Genomic DNA, 19263 nt, shown 5'->3' on the forward strand with positions numbered 1-19263 from the left:
AAGAGTTTACATACGTTGAATAAAAAACACATTCACCTTCTTATTTCAATGTCTGAAGTTTATTTTAGGTCAACTAGGATTAGCAAAATTATTTTTCTTTGTAAATGCACAATAATGAGAGAATGTGCCACAGATTCATTTATTTTTGTCTTACATGTCTTATATTAATGCCAAATGTGTCAGCTAACATATCAGAGGTTTACAAAGTCAAGACATCATCATCATGGCATGTGAACTTTTTCACATTTTATCACTCCAGGCCCACAAACTTCAACTGAATTTTTGGGACTTTCAAGTACTGCATGAATGGAAAATAATGTTTATATTCATCTCCTTTCATTCTAATACCCCAAATCAAACCTCAACTCCAGAAACCATCTAATTATGTCAAAAAAGTTAAAGGATATGAATAGTTTTGGACGGCACTATGTAGATCCTGTATTTGGTGTCCTAGATGGAGATGATAAAGCCATGCTGCTGTTTCCTGAGGCTCTCCAGGGACAGCCACTGACCCAGGAGTCACATCCTGCAGAAGAAGCTGGCTCTGTTTATATCTGCAGCAGAGTTCCTGTGAAACTGCACAATGTTCACACTGTAGTTGTACGACTGGCAATTTGTGGTGACATAACTGTTAAAATGTTATGTCACAAATGTCAGAAAAGCACAGAATGTCACAAATGTCAGAAAAGCACAGAAATCTTCATTTTAAAAACTGCTACAAGAACTGGAGATTATGGCGAAATGTTGCATAGAAATATTTTGAGGAGAAACACTCTTGTCCTCCATGTTTTCTTCCCATTGGATTACATTCTGGATGATTTTAAGTCATTTACTATAACTGCAGTGGTCTTGGGTGGTGACTTGTGTTAAGCCAATTTAAAAAAAAAAAATCTTTAACAAGTAGACTTTTCAAATCCGAGTCAAAACTTTCCAGTCAAAAAGTGTTTGCTTTTTTTCTTCTTGTCAGAATATGTATAATATGGATACTTTAATCTCTGATATGTGTCTTTCTATGGCAGTCTTTTTTTTTTTTTGCAAACAGATAATAAAGCACTACTTTTATCTTAAGACTAACTCGGGTGAGACACTGCAGGCTGATTACAGTTTTAGTTCTGTTTTTGTATCCTGAACGGTGGTTAGATTATATGTTACAACGGCTTGCCATATATAGATGCCTCTCTTCTTCTTCTTCTCAACAAATCCTGAATTCATTAACTGGGGCGTGTTCCCGGTTGGCCAGCCTCTGTCTTTTCCTCTCCCCGGCTCCTGCCTCTCCATTGGTCGGCGGATGTGTTGAATGAACCGCCGGAGCACAGAGCGAGCAGCAGCGGGCAGGAGGAAGCAGCGTGAGCCGCTGCGGGGATCGACCGACCGAGGCACAGCCGACACCAGCATCGGGGCCCCGGGGGGAGGGGGAGAGAGCGCGCTGCGGTGGAGCCGCTGTCTGTTACCGGTTCTCTGTCGACCAGAGGTTCTCCGGAGGAGACCAGAGGGGAGTGAATGAGGTTGATGCTGCTTTGCTGCACCTGGAAGGACGAACGCATGGGAGAGGAGGAAGGTGAGGAGCGATGAAGGCGCAGCTCTGCTGCCGCGTTTGACATCCGCTGGTCAGATATGGACGTGTCAGCGTCTCATCCAGAGGGAGGCTGATTCTGCAGCCATGTTTTCCTCCGTGAGTCGATGCTTCCGTCATGTTTGTGTGCAGCAGAGACACCAAGCTCACTCTGCATGTGCAACCAGTAAAAAAAAAAAAAAACATGACTGCTTGTGATCCCGGTGAAAAGACGAGTCTCCTGGGTCTAAATGAAACTAACAACTGCTTTTCTAAGTACGTATTTCCATTGGGGTGGGTTAAAAAGAAAAAGAAAGAAATGTAGGGCTTAATATGAGCTTCTTATTTTGGTTGTATGGTAGATTTCCCATCGGTCCCTCTTGCATCAGTGTGTTAGTCCTGTCCTCTCATGTTCTATGAATAGAACAGCATCAGACTTTGCATGCTGTTTGCATTCCCATTAAGACACGAGTTACCAGAGCTTCACCTCTGCAGCTCATGCTGTGAGTGGGAAGATGAGGGTGTGTCTGTTTGCTTTTACCATCTGGTCTTGAGAAATCCAGGAAAGAAAGAATGACTCCTAGATGTTCAACGTCAGAAACCAGTGAGTGTAGCAAACTTGAGGCTCCATTATTGATAATAGTTGATACTTTGCCACAAAGCTCCTCTTTCCTTCACGTGTCAAAGAAATGGACGTCTTCCTAAGTCTCCCGTCTCCTCAGCAGCGAATGCACATATCAACACCTTTAAACCAAATGGGTTTTTTTCTTCCTGAGACCAAACATTTTTCTCATCAGTGAGGAGGAATGGGAGTAGTGAACAGCAGGCCGCTCTTAACACTGAGGTCAGGTTAATGTTTGGACGTGTTGCTTTGTGTTGTGCAGACGGCCAACTCTGAGGAAAACTGTTGTGCAACCTTAAGATCTCAGGTCTTTAATAATACACGAGCCCCCGCATTAATGTTGCTTTATCCTGGATGCAAAGTGGTTCGCTGGACGGGTGACGACTGATAAAGAAACTTTTGGTCGGAAACATTTTAGTCAGAATGGTATCTTACCTTGTCTGATGTTGAGTAACTTGTTAAATCTTTCTCTGTTGAAAATGCTACTTTTTTTTTTTTTACTGGAATCTTCAGGGAATCTCGTTCACTAAAGGTTTTCTAAAAGGTAGCCTCAACGTTGAACATAAAACTTTATGAGAACCAGCAGATGATGCTCTGTGGAGGTTTTCCAGATGTTTCTGAATGTAACATTCAAGAACCACTCCCTAAATCTTTCCTGAAAGTTGCTTTTATAATGTTCCTTACAGGTTAACTTCCCTCTGATTTACAAGATGTGATCTAAAGTCCAATTAGTCACTGAAGGGAAACTAAATTTTTCACAATGTAACCAATGGCGCATGTTGAGGGACGTTCACTAAAAGATAGCTTGATTCATGATGTAATATTCAGAGAGGTTTTCTGGATAATTTCTGAAATCTTCAATGGAGCATAGAGACAACCAGCTTTATGAAAATCTTATGAAATCTTCCCTGCCGGTTCTCTAGAGGTTAGTTTCAAGAATGCAAAGCAAATACTAACTAGTGGTTTCCTACAATTCTCAACATGCAACCTTATAGAGGGTTTTATGTTTAGTCAAGGTTTTCCACAAGTTTCAGAATGTAACCTTCGGAGGGTCCTGCAGGTTCACTGAAACATTATGTGATCTTTGTGGAGCTGTGAGTAAATCTTCTCTAAATGTTCCCCAAATGTTAAACCATAACTGTCAAAATCTAATCTTTTAAAGAACCTTTTTGGACCATTCCCAACGGGATCCCTGAAGGATGAACGCAAAGCTGACAGTGCAGTCAACTTAGAAAAGTTTGCTGTTATTTTCCAGATGTTATGTTTACAACACCTTTAAAATGTGTTGCGTCGAGGTTCAGGGAAACTTTCCTGGAGAGAAACTTCAGAAAACTTTCGAGGTTCCCCTGAAAGTAAGTTTGCAGAATTACAGGGTTTCCTTCTCTAAAGGTCCAGTTTTCAAACTCTAACCTCCTGAGAAGCTCTTGATTGGTTTCGACGACATTTCTGAAGCAACCTTTAGAAAGAAAAAGTGCAGGGAATTTTTCCTAAAGCTTGGCTGAAGGTCCACAGCAACTTTAATTATTTATCTTGCATATTTTTGTTGGAATCACAAGCTTAAATGTTAAAGAAACTGAAACGTCACCACATTATTCCGGGTTCTAACGCTAAATATAAATATTTCATGACCAGTTTACCTAGAAGCCAGACTGGCACCAGAAGCCTGGCTGCTGCGTTCGAACAGCTGATCCAGAAGCCATGTCAGAGCGGTGATGCTTGTTGTGTGCTCAGTTTCTTCCTCTGGTGAACCATAAACCAGCCGGGTCAGTTTGCATGGAGAGCCAGATAAAGAGTCTCGTGCAAACATGGACACAATCGGAGCGTTGTTGGATCTGCCGAGGCCCAAACAAAAGCCTCGCATCCGTGTGGGTTTCATCCTGTTCTCCCACGTGTCTTTGCAGCTGGAGGAAGTTTGCCGGAGTGCGCGGGATGCAAAGAGAGGATCTACGATGAGCAGTACCTCCAGGCCCTCAACGCCGACTGGCACACTGTCTGCTTCAGGTAGAAAACTGACCCCACTTCGTTGCCCACACACAAATGTCGACCAAAGTGTTGTGGTCGCATGCAACCCTTTGGAAATAAAACAACAACACATAAATCATGTTTCGGATTAACGGATCAAATATCCCTGGGTATTTATTTACGCATCCAGCCTAATAATGACTTATTATTAACTATTTTTACTCACTGTTTAGCACTAAAAGCTAACCAGTGAATGAATCCCAGTTTTCACTTATTTCTATCCTGAAGCAAAGGACAAATTCTCCTTGCTGAATAAGCCTGAGAGCCTGAAGTTACAACATATTTATTATAAAAGTCTGGCAGCTAATTAATCAGAGGCTTTGTGATTGTTTGCTCCTCCATCCATTTGTTTGCTGCCCATGGATTTTATGTAATTCAGTAGAAATGCCAAATATTTCTAAGCTTGGGGTTCTGATTTTAGGACCATAAAATCAGAACTTTTGTCCTGAAGCCTGTGTTAATGTTCATAGTTCAGTTTAACAGCAGCTCAAAACCGAACAGTGAAAGTGTCAGCGTCCTGTCCACAGAGTTATTACACCTTAATAGCAGAAGAAGAAGATCTCCTTTATTCTTTAGGAGATCTGTATTTATTTTAATCAATCCAAAGATGAACTTTGCAATTTGAAAAAGAAAGGAAATGAATAAATAAAAAGAAGAACTCGGAGGTGAATTCCTCTCCTTGGATCCGACGGGAAGCTTTGTGCTCAAATGAAGACTGACCTTGTATTTTCCATCCTTAAATCTCAAACATTTAATGACGTTGGTGAGTAAAACTCTGGGTTCACGTTCAAATTTTGAAATACTAATCAATACTTGTATTTAAATTTGTGAAACAAAATGCAATGATTGTGATTTACAGCATCCTGCCTTTGAACGAACATTTGACCAGAATAACTTAATGAGATTTCAACTTCTTTGTTCTTGACTTTGCTTCGTCATGAGGCCGTCTATTGGTGACCTGCAGCTACGTAGGTCAAAGGTTACATCTGAGCTGTGTCCATTTATTTGCTCCCCCACCAAAAAGATTGTCAAATAAAGATCAAAAATAAAACGCGCAGCTCAACTAATATCTCGTCATACCGCAAAGCTATAAATTCATTTTTTTTCCCCAGACTGTAATCCCTTCATGCCTTTAAGCCTTTCGCTTCAACTTAGCATTTTTTCTTCATTATTTATAAATGATAAATATGCAAATGTTTCCAACCTAGTAATAGCTTTTCATCTCACTTAGCCATGTCTCTTCAATTTCTCAATGTTTAGGTAAACATAACATTCTGTAGGGTTTACTGCAGCTGAAACTACAGAATGAGCTTGACTGCTTGTTTTCTAGTTGGTTTGCAGAAATACCTGCAACTGTCTCGTTGACTGCGTAAAGCTGTCCCAGCCTCATCTTCCTGACGAATGTTGGACATGTTTTGACTTGCATGCTGCACCGAGAACAGGTCTAGCTTGGATGTCTGAGGCGATATCAGCAGCTTCTGCCTGGTTCAAACTCCTCCTGTTGTTCTGGTGACACGCCAGCAACAACCTACTGACTCCTGCAATGACAGATTGTTTTTATTTGTGTTCCTGTTCTTCTTTATTTTAGGTAAAATTACTTAAAAGGTTCTGACGGATGGCATGTGCGCTTCTTCAGAGACTGAACATCAGCTTTCCATGTTGAACTTCTGATGTTTTAGTAACTTTATTTAATGAATTATTGCCCCTAATCTAAGGGAATATGAAAGTTTTTTTTTAAATTGTCGAATCAAACTTAATAATTCTTTATATTATCATCTAAAAAAGGAAAAAAAACAATTTACCAGTTTCGGAGAACGCCTCGGAGCAGCTCGTAGGAATGTTACGCCTCGGCTCCTGTCAGTCACACTAACGATCCGCCGTCACATCAGCTGCAGCGGGCCTTCATGTTCGCACAGGAAGCTGCCGGGATTGGTGAACAAGTCCTGACTACATTAGAGCAGAGTTCCCTCCGGCCCAAACCGGGGGCGTCAAACTCATTTCTGTTTTGGGCCAAATCAAGATCATGAAAAACCTGTTAAACTGTTAAAATATCAATTAATTTTGGAAATTAAATAATATTAATGAACATTTTTTTCAGTCCCTCCAGGACTTTGATACTTTTTGTGATTTTATAAATTATCTTTTTCAATAAAAATCAAAGTGTTTGTGGTACTAATTTATAAATATTTGTGGTATTTGCGCTTATTAGATGCAACTTTTCATCACTAGCTGTGTAGATCGTTATTATTGACATCAATTAATGCTGAGGCAGCTGTTCAATACAAGTAAGAAAGTTTTAGACAATTTTTGAGGAAAAATCTGCAATAAACTCCCAGGGCAAAAAAACCAAACAAAAAACGCATTATTTTATTTGATCACATAATATTTAAGCTCACTTGGTGTTTTGTCTGGATTTGGTCTTGACTTTGACACACGTGATTTAAACTGTCTGCAAGCTCAGTTTTAATAAAAATTCCCCAAACCGTCATAACAAGGATGGAAGTTGGATTTTAGTTGATGAAGCTCAAGTGCTGGAACCTTGAAACCCTGGACTTAATGCGAACAATATTTGTGCATTCCTTTTATACACGTAATTTTACCATCATCAAGATGATGCTGAGGTGGAGTTTGTCTCTTGGTCATGTTGTCACTACTGGCCTGCAGGAGAGTAAATCTAATACTTTATCCCACGGATTGTAGTTTCACTTTCCACACAATCACCATGTTTCCTTTGTAAACATGTCCATGTGTTTGTGAAATCTGCACACCTTTTTGTTTATGTGTGCCATTTTTCACTTGCCTCTGTGTTTTCTGAATTCGTTCAGAAGTCGCACCGCCATGCAGCAAAACAAAACAAACGCAAACCTCTGGGGTAAAATTAGTTTTCAGTGTTCATTTTGGGGCTGAAATTATTTTAGCAATCAACTCTTCTGATGGTTAATCAATTAATCAGCTAAAACCATTGGCACATTCTTTTTCATTTAACCATATAAGCCTTTTTCATACAATAGAAATACATTAAAAGAGGGGAGAAAATGTATTCCTTTTTTAAATAAGGAAATAAATACATATTTTACTAAGCACAGTGCAACGACGGCATCCCTGAATTCTTGTTGGTAGCAAAGTACGCGTCTGCATCTTAAAAAACACTAAAGCAGCTACTTCTAGAAGCTGTTGGGTCATTGCAGGAATTAGCATTTCTTAGTAAAACTATTTTCAGAGTTGATATAATGCACTGATTTTTCTGTCTGCACAGAAGACGAAGAGAAGAAGAAAACAACCAAAAAGGATGAGTGAAAGAGTTTCTGGCCAGAATATCAATGCAGCTTTTGTACGTTTGTTCTTCCTGGGAGATAAATAATTTTTGTTGCTGAGAAGACAACTGATTTCTCCTCAGTTTTTTTTTTTTTAATCCATCTTTGTTTTTTGGCGCCGCCATCTGTCTGGAAGTCTTACGCTTGCATGATCTCGTTTAAGTGGACAATTTTGTAGTTGCCAAATGTTCAGACGTGCTAAAAAGTTTTTGCACAACAAGATGAGATTTCAACGTGCAAAGTTTTATTTACCTTTAAGTTATTCTGTAAGTTTTGAAACCAGTGATGTGATCATGCATTTCTCAGATAAATCTAAGGTAAAATATCTTGTAGGAAAACTGGTAATTTTCTCATAAATTTCTATTCAGTCTTTATTTTTAGCCACAGGAGTCTTTTGGTCATTGATCAGCATGAAGGTTGGATCAGATTCAGAGATTATAATCTGCTGACGGCTTTGAAATCTTTGTGATAATTGGAAATAATGCCGCCTGCAGCTTCTAGATTGAATATCCAGTTTTTTATGCATTTGCATGTCGCATTCGGAAATGTTGTCTAAAACTTGTAGAAGTGTTTAAACAGCAGCGAAACCTTAACAAGACCAGCTGAAAACTCACATCGGCACAGAAACCTTGTTTGTCAGTGTTGTAATCGTAGGAGCCCGGAGTTTAACTTTAACCTTTTCCTGTTTTCGATGTTATTGTCACCTACCACTAGATGTTCCAGTCGAGCTGCAGCAGCTTCCTGACTCCTCGCCGCGCTTCCTGTCTCCCATGCTGCTTTTCATTGATTTGCTTAATGCCTTAATGCCACGTCTGTGGCGGTTTGATCAACGCCGTGGTGGCTGCTGCCGCCGCCGGGTGGAAAACTGGCAGCTCGATGTGTCATTAATGATTTCCTCCCAGCGGAAGTCTGAATGAGAAACTTGAGGAGGACATCTGTGCAGAGGTCAGAGTCTTTAAAGGCTTTGTGCTCCGTGTGTGTGTGTGTGTGTGTGTGTGTGGCGCATCCAGACCCATGTGGACGATGGCTCGGTGCTCGTCTCTATGCATTCGTGCAAAACATTTCCACAAGCTTTCATTTGAATATTTAAGTTGGACAGTAAACGCACTTCTTTGCATTTTTTTGTAATTGTAGCGTCAGCGAGAAGCTTTTTCCAGCTCCATACTGCATCCCTCTTTCGAGGTGTCAGATATCAGACTGAAGCTTCGGCCTCTTTGTGTGACATGCTGTGACAGAACAGAGAGGAAAGTTCCCTTCTCTGGAAAAACTAAAGATATCACTGTATGCATCGCATGACTGGATGCTGGAAAGAGGGCAGGTTCAGGTACATTTATTGGCAGATATGCTCTTCAGATTATAGAATATTTGAGTTAAGAGGAAAAGAAAGCGAGATTAGAGATGGGGGTGGTTGTAAGTACCCGGAGGCTGTGGAGAGGACCGTCCCTCTGGGTGGAAAAACAGAAAACGTTGCTCTTAAAATAGCCTCAGTGTTGGTCAGGCTTCGTGGGAAAATGGAGCCGAGCTCCCGCTGCTAAATATTTTCTCTTTTTTCTGCTTTCTGTTGCATATTTCAAAGTTTTTTTTCCCCAAGCCACCAAAACAAACTGTTGTTGTGGGTGAGATGCATCTCCTTGTGACCGGCCTGAAGAAAGTCTTCTCGCATCAGTAAGTGAAAGCTGTTGGTTGTGACGCGTTTCTGCTTTGTTGTGGTTCCGTCTCAGACGCTCGTCGACAGTGAAGCCGGCCGCCGGGTCAGAAACTGCAGCGCCGTTTTAATGAGAGATGAGCAGAAGAAAGATTCGGTCTGAATGCAAAATGATCCGGAATCCAAGTTATGTCAAAGGTCACAAAAATAGAGGTTCTAGGTTTTGGATTTTTGAGTCGTTAGAAATCCTGACAATAAGTGAATCTCTAGATGAACTGCTATTTTACTACATGATGTCATTGTTTGAGGCAGTAAAGTTGTTTTTTCTTCCCATCACACGTTTTCACTCGATTCCTTCATGATAACCACGCAGTTCAGAACCGTCCCAAAACCGAGAAGAACAATTTGGAGAATTAGAAGAACATTTTCTGGCCTCTCCTGTCGAGTCAGACAACGACAAACTAACCTGGTTTTGTCATAAAAAACCTCTCTGCTTCCATCACAGCAGCATCCCGTGGGTATGTCATCTCCTCGTGTTTACCGTCTCCTGAGAGCCAGTATGATTATGTATTGTTTGTCCTGCTGCATAAAGAGCTTAAACCAACATCAACACAAATCCATTCTGAAGAGGTTTGCCATTAAAAAACTATCATTTTTACAGTTGAGGGAATTTAGGATGTGGCATCTTTTCTTTACCTTTAAGATGTTCACATTACTGTAAAACATGTTCATATTTTATCCCACTGACTATCAGAGATGAAAAACCTCTATTTCAATTTATTCATTATGGTTTTTTTTTAAGTTTTTCTGATGAATATTGAAACATAAATCATTAACTAAAACAATATTAAAACCTATGCTTTTTTTCTTGTAGAAAGCATCAGAAATGTGCATCAGTAAATAAGGCTTTTTTTTGTAAATGAAGTTTTTATTATGCCTGTTTGTAAAAGCAGAAGCAGAGTGCTGCAGTCCCCCTGCAGCGCTCTGCAACCCTCCATCTTCTCCAACTATAAAACTACACCTGCTGCAGTTGCTGCCCTGTTCATCGCTCCACCGTCCACTGCTTACTTTGCACTTTAGATAACGGTCTGTTTTCCCCCACATTCATTGTAAATACCCACTTTGAGCTCTTCTACTAAATGTTTGGACAAGCCTGGTTTGTCCTCAAGGACAGACTGACGCCAGATCTGCTGTCCTGTGCTGTGCAGCATGTTTGCCTTGCAGGTGAAAAGCGTGCAGATGTGTTCGCTGCTCGGGAGAAATGAGTCTCAGTGATGCTCTCAAACAAGAGCATCACTTCTGAGAGGCGACATAAAGAGCTGCAGTGACTCAGCATCTGCAGGAAAACTCTGCCTGGCAACAGAGTCTGAAGGAGACGAATCATGTGATGAATGATTTGTCGAGTTAACAGATTCGTCTTGATGCTGCCTTTTATAATATTTAGCATATTACAAAACCTGTAATATTAAACTGAAATATAAATGAATATGTGCTGATACAGATATTTAATATCTTTGCTTGCATTTAATTGCTTCATATTTTAAAATCTCAGATCCTGTCTGATGCTGGACAGGGAAGCTGCTGTTCACATGTCTTACTTAAAAACCTCAAACGTCTTCAAGTAGAGATGCACCAATTAGGGCTTTACGGGCTGATAGCAATTTACTATTTTCTTAAAAAGACTATAATATAATATAAAAGAAAAAAACATTTCTGCAAGTTTTTAATGCAAGTTTTAAGTTTTGAATCCAATAGAAGACAAAACAAAGCACACGTCTCAAATCTTACATTTGATTTTTGAGGTCTTAAAAATTTGCTAATTGCTTTCAGAATCACGTGTTTAGGAAACGAAGTTCATCTGTGTGAAATTAACCGGCTGTTCTTTCAGAACTAGAGGAATGGCTTCGATCAAAGCTTATTCTTCTCTTAGATTGGACTAGTTAAAGTCTAGACCGGAAACCAATTTGGGATCTGTTCACAGATTCCAGTGTGACTGAGCTTGAGCCATTGTACAAAGACAAATGGATCAGACTCCTTCAATTGCTTACAATTGAAGGAGTTCCATCTACAAAAATGGAACTAGGTAAATATTACACAACAACCTTTTTTCCCTCTTTTTTTTTATTCCAGCTTTCAGTCGAACCTCTACACAAAACCAAAATTCTTGGTTTTAATTGCTAGCAGGAGTTTTTGTTTAAGGATCTGTTTAGAAGAATATAGTGGCACATAGAGACGTGAGATGCAGGTGATAAAAATAAAATAATGCATAGATCGGAAATTTTAACACGATATGCCACAATGATGCACTACACACAGTAAAGTACACTGAATTTGGAGTTTGGTCCTCAAAAAAAAAAAAGAGATAAAAAAAATCATAAAGAAACAAAAGCACTATCAACGCTTCTGCGTCGCAGCTCAACCTAGAGTCAGGTTACTATTTGTTTCATCAAGGTGACACTTCATTCACCATGTGTGAGAAAGGAAATCTGCTGCCTCACTTCCCCTCATCTTTCAGATAGCCTGCAAGGAGGCTGCCATGTCTGATTATCCAGGGAGAGGTGGGAGGCTGTAACAGATGATGGAGAGCTGGGAAATTTGATTTGTGCTGCCAGAACAAATTGACACGTCCAGGAAATGGACCGAGCCCTCAACGCCATCAGGAAGGAGACGAAGTGAAACTTCGGCGGGTGAATCCTGAACCGTCAGAAGATGGGAAATGCCAGATTTAAAAAAAAACAACCAAAAAAAACCCCGTGACCTTCCCAACCCCCCCTGATTCTCTTTCGATTTAGCTGCACTGAGAGAGGAAGTAGAGGAAGGGAGGGACTGGGCATAAGGAGAGAGACACTGATGCTTCTGACAGCCAGGCTGCAATAGCTGAACATCAGAGCCGCTGACATGAGTTTGTCTTCGAACTGTCAAAACAAGAGCTTCGCTCCCCGGAGCGGCGCGTCAGCAGAGAGCCGGCGCAGAGGGAAGCAGCTGATCCTGTAAGCACCGAGTCTCTAATTGTTGACTTCTGGTTCATGTTTTCAGTCTCAAAGTTTCTATCAAACTTTGAGACTTTAACTTTAAATAAACAGCTAAAGTTGTGCCGTAAAATATCCTGTTTGAATGTAGTTGTTACTTGGATCCAGCAGATGCTTGGAGATGCTGCTAAAGTGTCTTGTTTAGTCAGAACAGCAACTCACAAACTTAAACTTTCTGTGTGGTTGAAATTTCACTCTTATTTTAGCCTTAAAGGTGTCAGAATGCCAGATTGAGTTAAGACGAGCGTTGACTATCATTACATTGTCAGAGTTTCTGGCTTTTCCTTAAATTTAACATTGATATTTCATATTAACCAAACTAAACATGGAAAAGTTCTATATTTCTCTCCCTAACTAAGAGTTTGAGCCTGAAGAAATTTGATTAACTTTAATAGGACAGGAGAAAATACCTGCTTTTCACTTTCTGTTATAATTTGAAACTGACAAAATTTAATTGAACAGAATTGTTTTTTTTGTTTTTCGTCTTTATTTTAGACTTTTCCAGAAGCGTTTAGTGGCTGAGATTTGCTCATTTCTCTCTGAGCTTCGTCTTACTTCCCCAAAACCCAGAACCCACATCGATCCCTCGCCTCCGTCACACTTCTGTAACTCGGGATGCAAAAAACCCCAAATTAGTTTTGGCTTCCCTATTTTTGTATTTTTATTCGGTGCAACATTGAATAAAAACCCGACGCTGAAACATGTGACTCACATCTCATGTGCGGTCTGGTCGTTTCATCTCTGTCACTGTGAGCGAGCCGAGTCGCTTTTACCAGACGGTTTCGGATCTGCTTGTGTCATCGTGACAACTCAGATTGTCACAAAGGAAACTTGTTTTTTTTTTGTTGTTTTTTTTTTTTTATCCTGTCCAATACATGAAATGTTTGCCAAAAAATAAGAGGAAACAACTTTTGTGTGACATTTTATTTTCTGAAAGTTTGGGAGAAGAGAACCTGGAAATGAGAATCAAAACTAAACACAAAAATACAAACTCAGCTGCAGAACCGGCTGTGAAATACAAACATCGATGTTTGAAATGATCTCAGTAAAAGAAGCTTTATAGTACTGCTTCATTTTCATTTATTTCCGTTCTCATTTTCTGCTTCAATCAGTAGAGAAAAATTATTGTCACTCGTGGTAATCATTCTTCTAACATGATCTGGAAGCTTTACTTTAATCTCCAGGAACTTTTCATTTGAAACTTCGGGTTTTCTTTATTATGGGGAGTAAATAGGATGTGACACAGAGACCTCTGAGCTCCATCTGGACAGGAATCCAGTAATAAGTCCAGAGTGAGATTACAATACTTCAGAACAAAACTAATTTAAATTTGGGATGTTCTGAAGTAATTGAATGCTGTATTTTGTTGGGGTACCACTTTTCCTGTTTCTGTACATTTTGTCACTTTTGTTTCCCGATTTCAGACGTTTGTCAGTTTTTTCCTGGTGGATTAAACTCTCTGATCCTCCTCCATCACCTCGAGTTCATTCAAGTCGATGCCGTTCTCTGAGAGGAGGAGACATCCTTCCTCTTCTGTGTAATATCTTGATTAATCGCCTCTCAGTAAGCTCTAACCTTCGGCTGTCAGCTCTGCACTTTAATCACGCTCTGAAAATTAAATTTTTGCTGCACTGTGACCTGATAGAGTCTAGACTCCTAAATCCTCAATGTGACTTCAAAATAAAAGATTAAAGAGCCAATTTCTTTTTTTATTTTTTTTGTACCTTTGTCACTTTTGACCTTAATCATTCAGGCTGAGTTTCACTTCATGAATGGTTTAAAGACATGAGGCGTTATCTCTAGTGTCTGATTGGTCGGCTACGTTTGGCTGCACCACCAAGGTGTTGCTGTCAGGTTAAATCTGGTCAAATCTATCTGAACATCTTGCAATAACTAAGAGTTACATCTGAGACATGATGGCCTTAAAATTCAGTTTTTATGCAGCAACTAAAAGGACAACATGCTGAGAGTCTCCCACCTGCTCAGATGTAAAAGTAAAATGAAACTTGCATTAAAAACCAAAAAACAATATGAGTCGGTAAACAGATTTGTTTTGTCGTCTTTCTGCCTGAATCCCCGCCTGCAGCTGGAACAACACTCACTGTGGCTCCCACAGGCCTTTTGTTATGCATCTGCTCTGGAAGGAGAGCGCGAGTCCCAGACTGACCGTGCTGACGGTCGGGGAAGCTTAGCCGACACAAAGAAAAGTGCTCCTCACTCACTCGCCGGCTGCTGGGCCTCCTCTTTGCTGCCTGTATAAAGATCAGGCACTCGGATAAAGAGACGGTCTGTTCAGCCGGCCGAATGAGGCGGGCTGTTTTTAAATGCGCGGCCCGTCGCGCTGCGTTCAAGGCTGAAGGATGTCAGACACACGTCAGAGTAAATGCTGCTGAGTTTAAGGCGAGGGCATCAGAATGAAGTCCGATTGGCTGTCGCACTTCCTGAATGAGACCGAAGCCGCCCATTAGACAGAGAGTGAGGCTTATCAGAAGGAGATGAGGTAATGTCGAGTGTTTTGATGTGCTTGCGGCTGACCTCATCGCCGTGGCATCCAGGGTTACCATGGCGAAGGAGGCGGAGGTGAGGGGTTGATAAAGTAGGGGGGAGTGTGGGAATTGAATGTGTCTGCAGGGAATGGAAATTAGTAATTAGCTGACTAAATCAAACCAGTTAAACTCTGGTAAAGCTGTCATCAGAGGCCAATCAGTGTGGCTGAAGATGATGATGATGATGATTAAGCACCTGGATCACAGGTGAAACGGTTTACCTGAGACAGTTTGGAGCTTTTTCCTTCATTTCATCAGTGGACAGAGTTTGGCTCTGGACCAGAAATCCCCGTCTGTTCAAGTCTCATCTGACTGGGATCGCCCCCCAGGCAGGCTGACATTTCCTGTGGTTGACTTTCACCCCCTGTGTGTGTGTGTGTGTGTGTGTGCGTGTGTGTGTGTGTGTGTGTGTGTGTGTGTGTGATCTTTCCTGTTTTAATGGAGCAGATCGGAGTATCGGCTTATTGATCGTATCTACTCAGAGCATTTCTGCAGCCGTGGCAGAGATATGGAAGATGGATGTCCTCCTGAGCACGAAGGAGACGAAGGCACATTTAATATTTCATGAAGAGCAGCGTGTGTGCACGTCTGTGGGTGTGTGTCTTAGGCGGACGGTTTTGGCTCCTCGTAAATCTTACAGCTCTGCCTTTTGCGCCGTTTCCCTTTGAGCCCTTCTGCTTCCTGTTGCCGCCTCACCTTCTGCGCCATTCAGTGGCCTGTGGCTTTAAATCTACACACACAGTCACACATTAAAACTGCTGACCAGAAGATGATGAGTGTGGTTGGTGTGTGTGGGAGTCGGATCAAACTGTTTTTCTTGTTGCGAGGCGTTTAGCTTCGCAGTTGGATATCTTCACGCTTTAAGCCTTTGACTGAAATGTTCTGATCTCGACCAATCAGATCCAGATAAAACACCAAAACACCCATATCTTTATGACGTACACTTTGGACCATTTCAGGTTTCCCCTTCAGAGGCGACTTTTGGTCCATCAAGGAGTTTTAGGTAGAAAATTCACAATCCACTTCTGTTCTCTGTTATATGGTGAGATCAAACCAGTCTGGGATGACTTGAGCTTTGACTCGGTGTTTTTTTTTTTTTCTGGATTAACCATGAGAGGACGGGTACGCCGTCAGCAATATGACAACTTTACTGCTTCAAGTATCGTCCACATGTTCAGGTGCATTTGTAGTGAGCAGATTATAAAAGCACCTGAACAGTTTTATTCATTTCTTATGTTTCAAATAATCTTTATTTCACCAAAATTGTAATTTTGACTGATTCAGAACATGTGGAGAGAGCTAAAGAATTGGGTGAAAACATGAAGGTCTTCCAAATTTGAATATCTTTATTTTTTACAAAATGTAAATAAAAGTGTTTGTTTTAAAATTTTTCTGAAATTATTTTATTTTTTGAGACATGCCTCTCATTTCCTATCCAATGAAAACGCCCCAGTTCAGTCAGGACATTTTCAGTCTGAATCTGTCAACGATGTGAATGGCTTTGGCCTCAGCTGTATTTACATTTTATTACACCTTTTAATAAAATATCAATTTTGTAAAACAGCCGTATTCACTCTTTGTTAGGGTTGAATCTTTTAGCTCAAACATCCAGATTCAAATCAGTCAAAGTTTGAATCTTTGCATCGGTACTGAAATTGGACCTGATGACCCTCATGCTAAAAATACCAGCGTTTCCTGGCATCTTCCGAACAGATACAATGTGCTATAAAAGAAAAGACAAGGGGAGTTTTATTGGATGCATTTTTACCTCAATGTTAAATGCTAGAACCATGGCTGACTTTGAATTTTGTTATTTTGTTGCAGTAACAACGGTGAATTTCTTTCACATCTGTTGTTAAAGAAAGAAATCGGGTAGAAATGGCTGTGAAAACAGAAACAGAGGCTTTACGCAAACTAACTTTTCCAGTAGTGTGATTTGTTTTCCATAAGCCTCAAATACAAACCCTGAAATCATGACTTATGAATTGCAGGCAGTAGTAGTCGTCTCAGAGGATCCTCAAACTAATCTGAAGGAAAAAATTCACAAGTTTGAAAGCTGTGTGCCGGGTTGCTTTTCTGTGTGACAAATGATTTACCTCGGCTCAGTTGCTCACACAGTTTATTGATATCGGCTGGAACAGAGTAATCATGTCTGGTATTGACCCTTTCACAGGATAAATCGATAAAACGTCCTTGTTAAAAGAGACGCAAATAGAAACGCTACAGTCTGACTGTGTTTAATTAACACACTGAACATTTTATGTAATTGCATAAAGCAGAACATCAGGCAGAGTCGTTGCTTTTCATGCATCCAGATCATTTTAACTCTTAAATAAAACTTTTCATGAGCTGAATATGAAAGTTGATTGGCAAAACCTTGTTAAATATATATTTGAATGCACAGATGACAGTTTTTTCTATAAATATTGTTTTGATTGGAGATTACACAGTTAAAACAGGATTCATTTTATACTGGAACCAGTATCTGCTCCAGTTATAACCGGGTGGGATCCATTTCTGATCCATAAAGGTTTTCACTTTGAAATGCAGTCGTATTGCTATGTTTAGCCAAGTTTCATTTCTCGTTAAGAACTATAAAATAAATCAAAAAGAACAATAAAATATTTTCTAACCTTCATAACATGATTTATGTCAGATGTAGTGTCAGAGAGCATCATTAAAAATTATTAGTTTGTATTTTGGGAGCTGCAGTTTGGTTGACATTCAACTTCATGGTTCCTTACCTTCTTCTCCAGGAAAGATGGTAAAAAAAAAAAAAGTTTTCCAGCATTTACAAATCCGATGACTTCTATGAAAGACAGGAATGAAAAGCTTATGAGAGTAAAATCGAGCTACTTTGCTGTATTGCCTTGTGCCTTCCTGTTATCTGCTGAAAGCGCTCTCTCGTTGTCTTGCAGTTTAAACAAACTCTGAGTTTTGTTTGAAATAAAACGCGACGCTTCCCCACCGTTCCAAACAAATGGCTAACATTGAGTTTTAACAAAATTCACGCTAAAGCCTGGAAACGCGCAGCGAGGTGGATTTAATAATGAGAAGAATTAAAGATTCTTGAGTTTCCAATCGAGCTGGAAAACAACTAACGCTTTGACAAAACTTAAGATTATGTTTTGTAGATTATGTATTAGTCAGGTTTAAGCCTGAATCTGCTGCTGCAAAGAAGGCATATACATCCTTCAGTTCAAACTTCACAAAACGTCAACAATGCTTTTTATGCCATTTTCAAATATGGTAGAAAATGCAATACTGTCATTATTTTTAATATTTTAGTTCTTAGTATTGACATATGCCCCTTTACTGTTTAACGGCAAAAGAAAACTGTGGATACTTGATGTGTAATTTCCAGCACAGATTAAATGGATGCAGTGAATTGTGGACAGACTAACAGGGCTTTTGGTTCACACACACCTCTCTAAAACGCTCCGTCTTCCCCGTCTTTTCTTCCCCACCATGTTGTTCCTCTCGTCACCCACTCAGCGTTATCTCGAGTCTGGAAACCAGTAAATAAACGTGACAGTGCCGGACATCAACCAGATTGTTGTGGGTCCAGTTGGAGGTCGGTGAGGGGCCTTCTGTCAACAAGGACGCCCCCTCTCAGCCTGGAAGAGGAATTTATTACCTCCTTCGACACGTTGAGCTAATTCCATCAGGGATTTTAAATGGAGGGGGGACGGTTTCAGATTTACTGACTCTCCCACCCTAATCTCAGCTCCTTCTGCCATTGGCTGCTTCGTCTCCTCTGGGATCCAGAAAAGCTTGTTGAGTTTGCTTTTATGTCTGAGCAGGCTGTGTGTTTTATTTCTTTGTCTTTGAGGTTTTCATATCATTATCCATATATTTTTTTAAAACTTTACTTGGGCTCCATTTTACAAAATCTCTACTTTTTCTTTATGTTTTTTGCTGCAGGAAGGTGTTGCAGCTTAGCAAAATGTAAAAACCCCACCGAGCTGTCGCTGTTCAAATTTATTTCAGCATATCGGAGTATGAAGAAGCTTTTTCACTCTGCTAATCCTCTTATCACGTGTCAGTCCCAGCACTCAAGCGACCGTATTCAAGCGGCCAAAAATGCACGATTAACACTCTGTTTTTAAAAAGGCATTAAAGCTTTAAGTTGTAACTCTGCTTTGCAGGTTTTCTGCTTCTCCTTTTAGAGAAGATTGTTATCCTGAAGGCAAGAATCCAGCCTCTCTGTATCCAGTCATGTTTTTGAAACTCTGCTGCTGGTTAGCTTTGATCTGAGAGAAATCTCCATGAGGCACCTCAACCTTACAGCGTTGAAATCCCCCCCGGGCTTCGCGAGTGCCAGCTTCACACCCAGGTATGACTTCTGCCTCCGCAGCACTTTGCAGTTATCGAGCGGCGGAGGGTAAAGACAGCTGAGTAGCTGCAGACGTCTTCTGGTGGGTTTGACCCACTTCCAGACTCCCCCGCCCCCCGGGTTGCTCCGACACGCTGCATACTGAAGCAGCTCTGCAACAATCTGCTGAGCTGCAGCACAGCTCTGCATCCACACTG

At 40.5% G+C, this 19263-nt stretch overlaps 1 protein-coding gene across 2 annotated transcripts in view; it reads left to right on the top strand.

Moving 5' to 3' along the window:
* Positions 1-1254: 1254 nt before the first annotated feature.
* limk1a (LIM domain kinase 1a) overlaps positions 1255-19263 on the top strand; it is a 43336-nt gene continuing 25327 nt past the window's right edge. The window contains exons 1-2 of one of the 2 annotated variants that reach the window (XM_055027932.1): positions 1255-1558; positions 4076-4175. In XM_055027932.1, coding sequence (XP_054883907.1) covers positions 1501-1558; positions 4076-4175 — 158 coding nt within the window. In that variant the 5' untranslated portion in view covers positions 1255-1500. Of the gene's footprint in view, positions 1559-4075; positions 4176-12045; positions 12146-19263 lie in introns of those variants that run through there. The other variant, XM_055027933.1, reaches the window with a different exon arrangement.

The sequence above is a fragment of the Poeciliopsis prolifica genome, unplaced genomic scaffold (assembly GCF_027474105.1).
Source record: "Poeciliopsis prolifica strain line A6 unplaced genomic scaffold, Auburn_PproV2 SCAFFOLD004, whole genome shotgun sequence".
Taxonomy (NCBI): domain Eukaryota; kingdom Metazoa; phylum Chordata; class Actinopteri; order Cyprinodontiformes; family Poeciliidae; genus Poeciliopsis; species Poeciliopsis prolifica.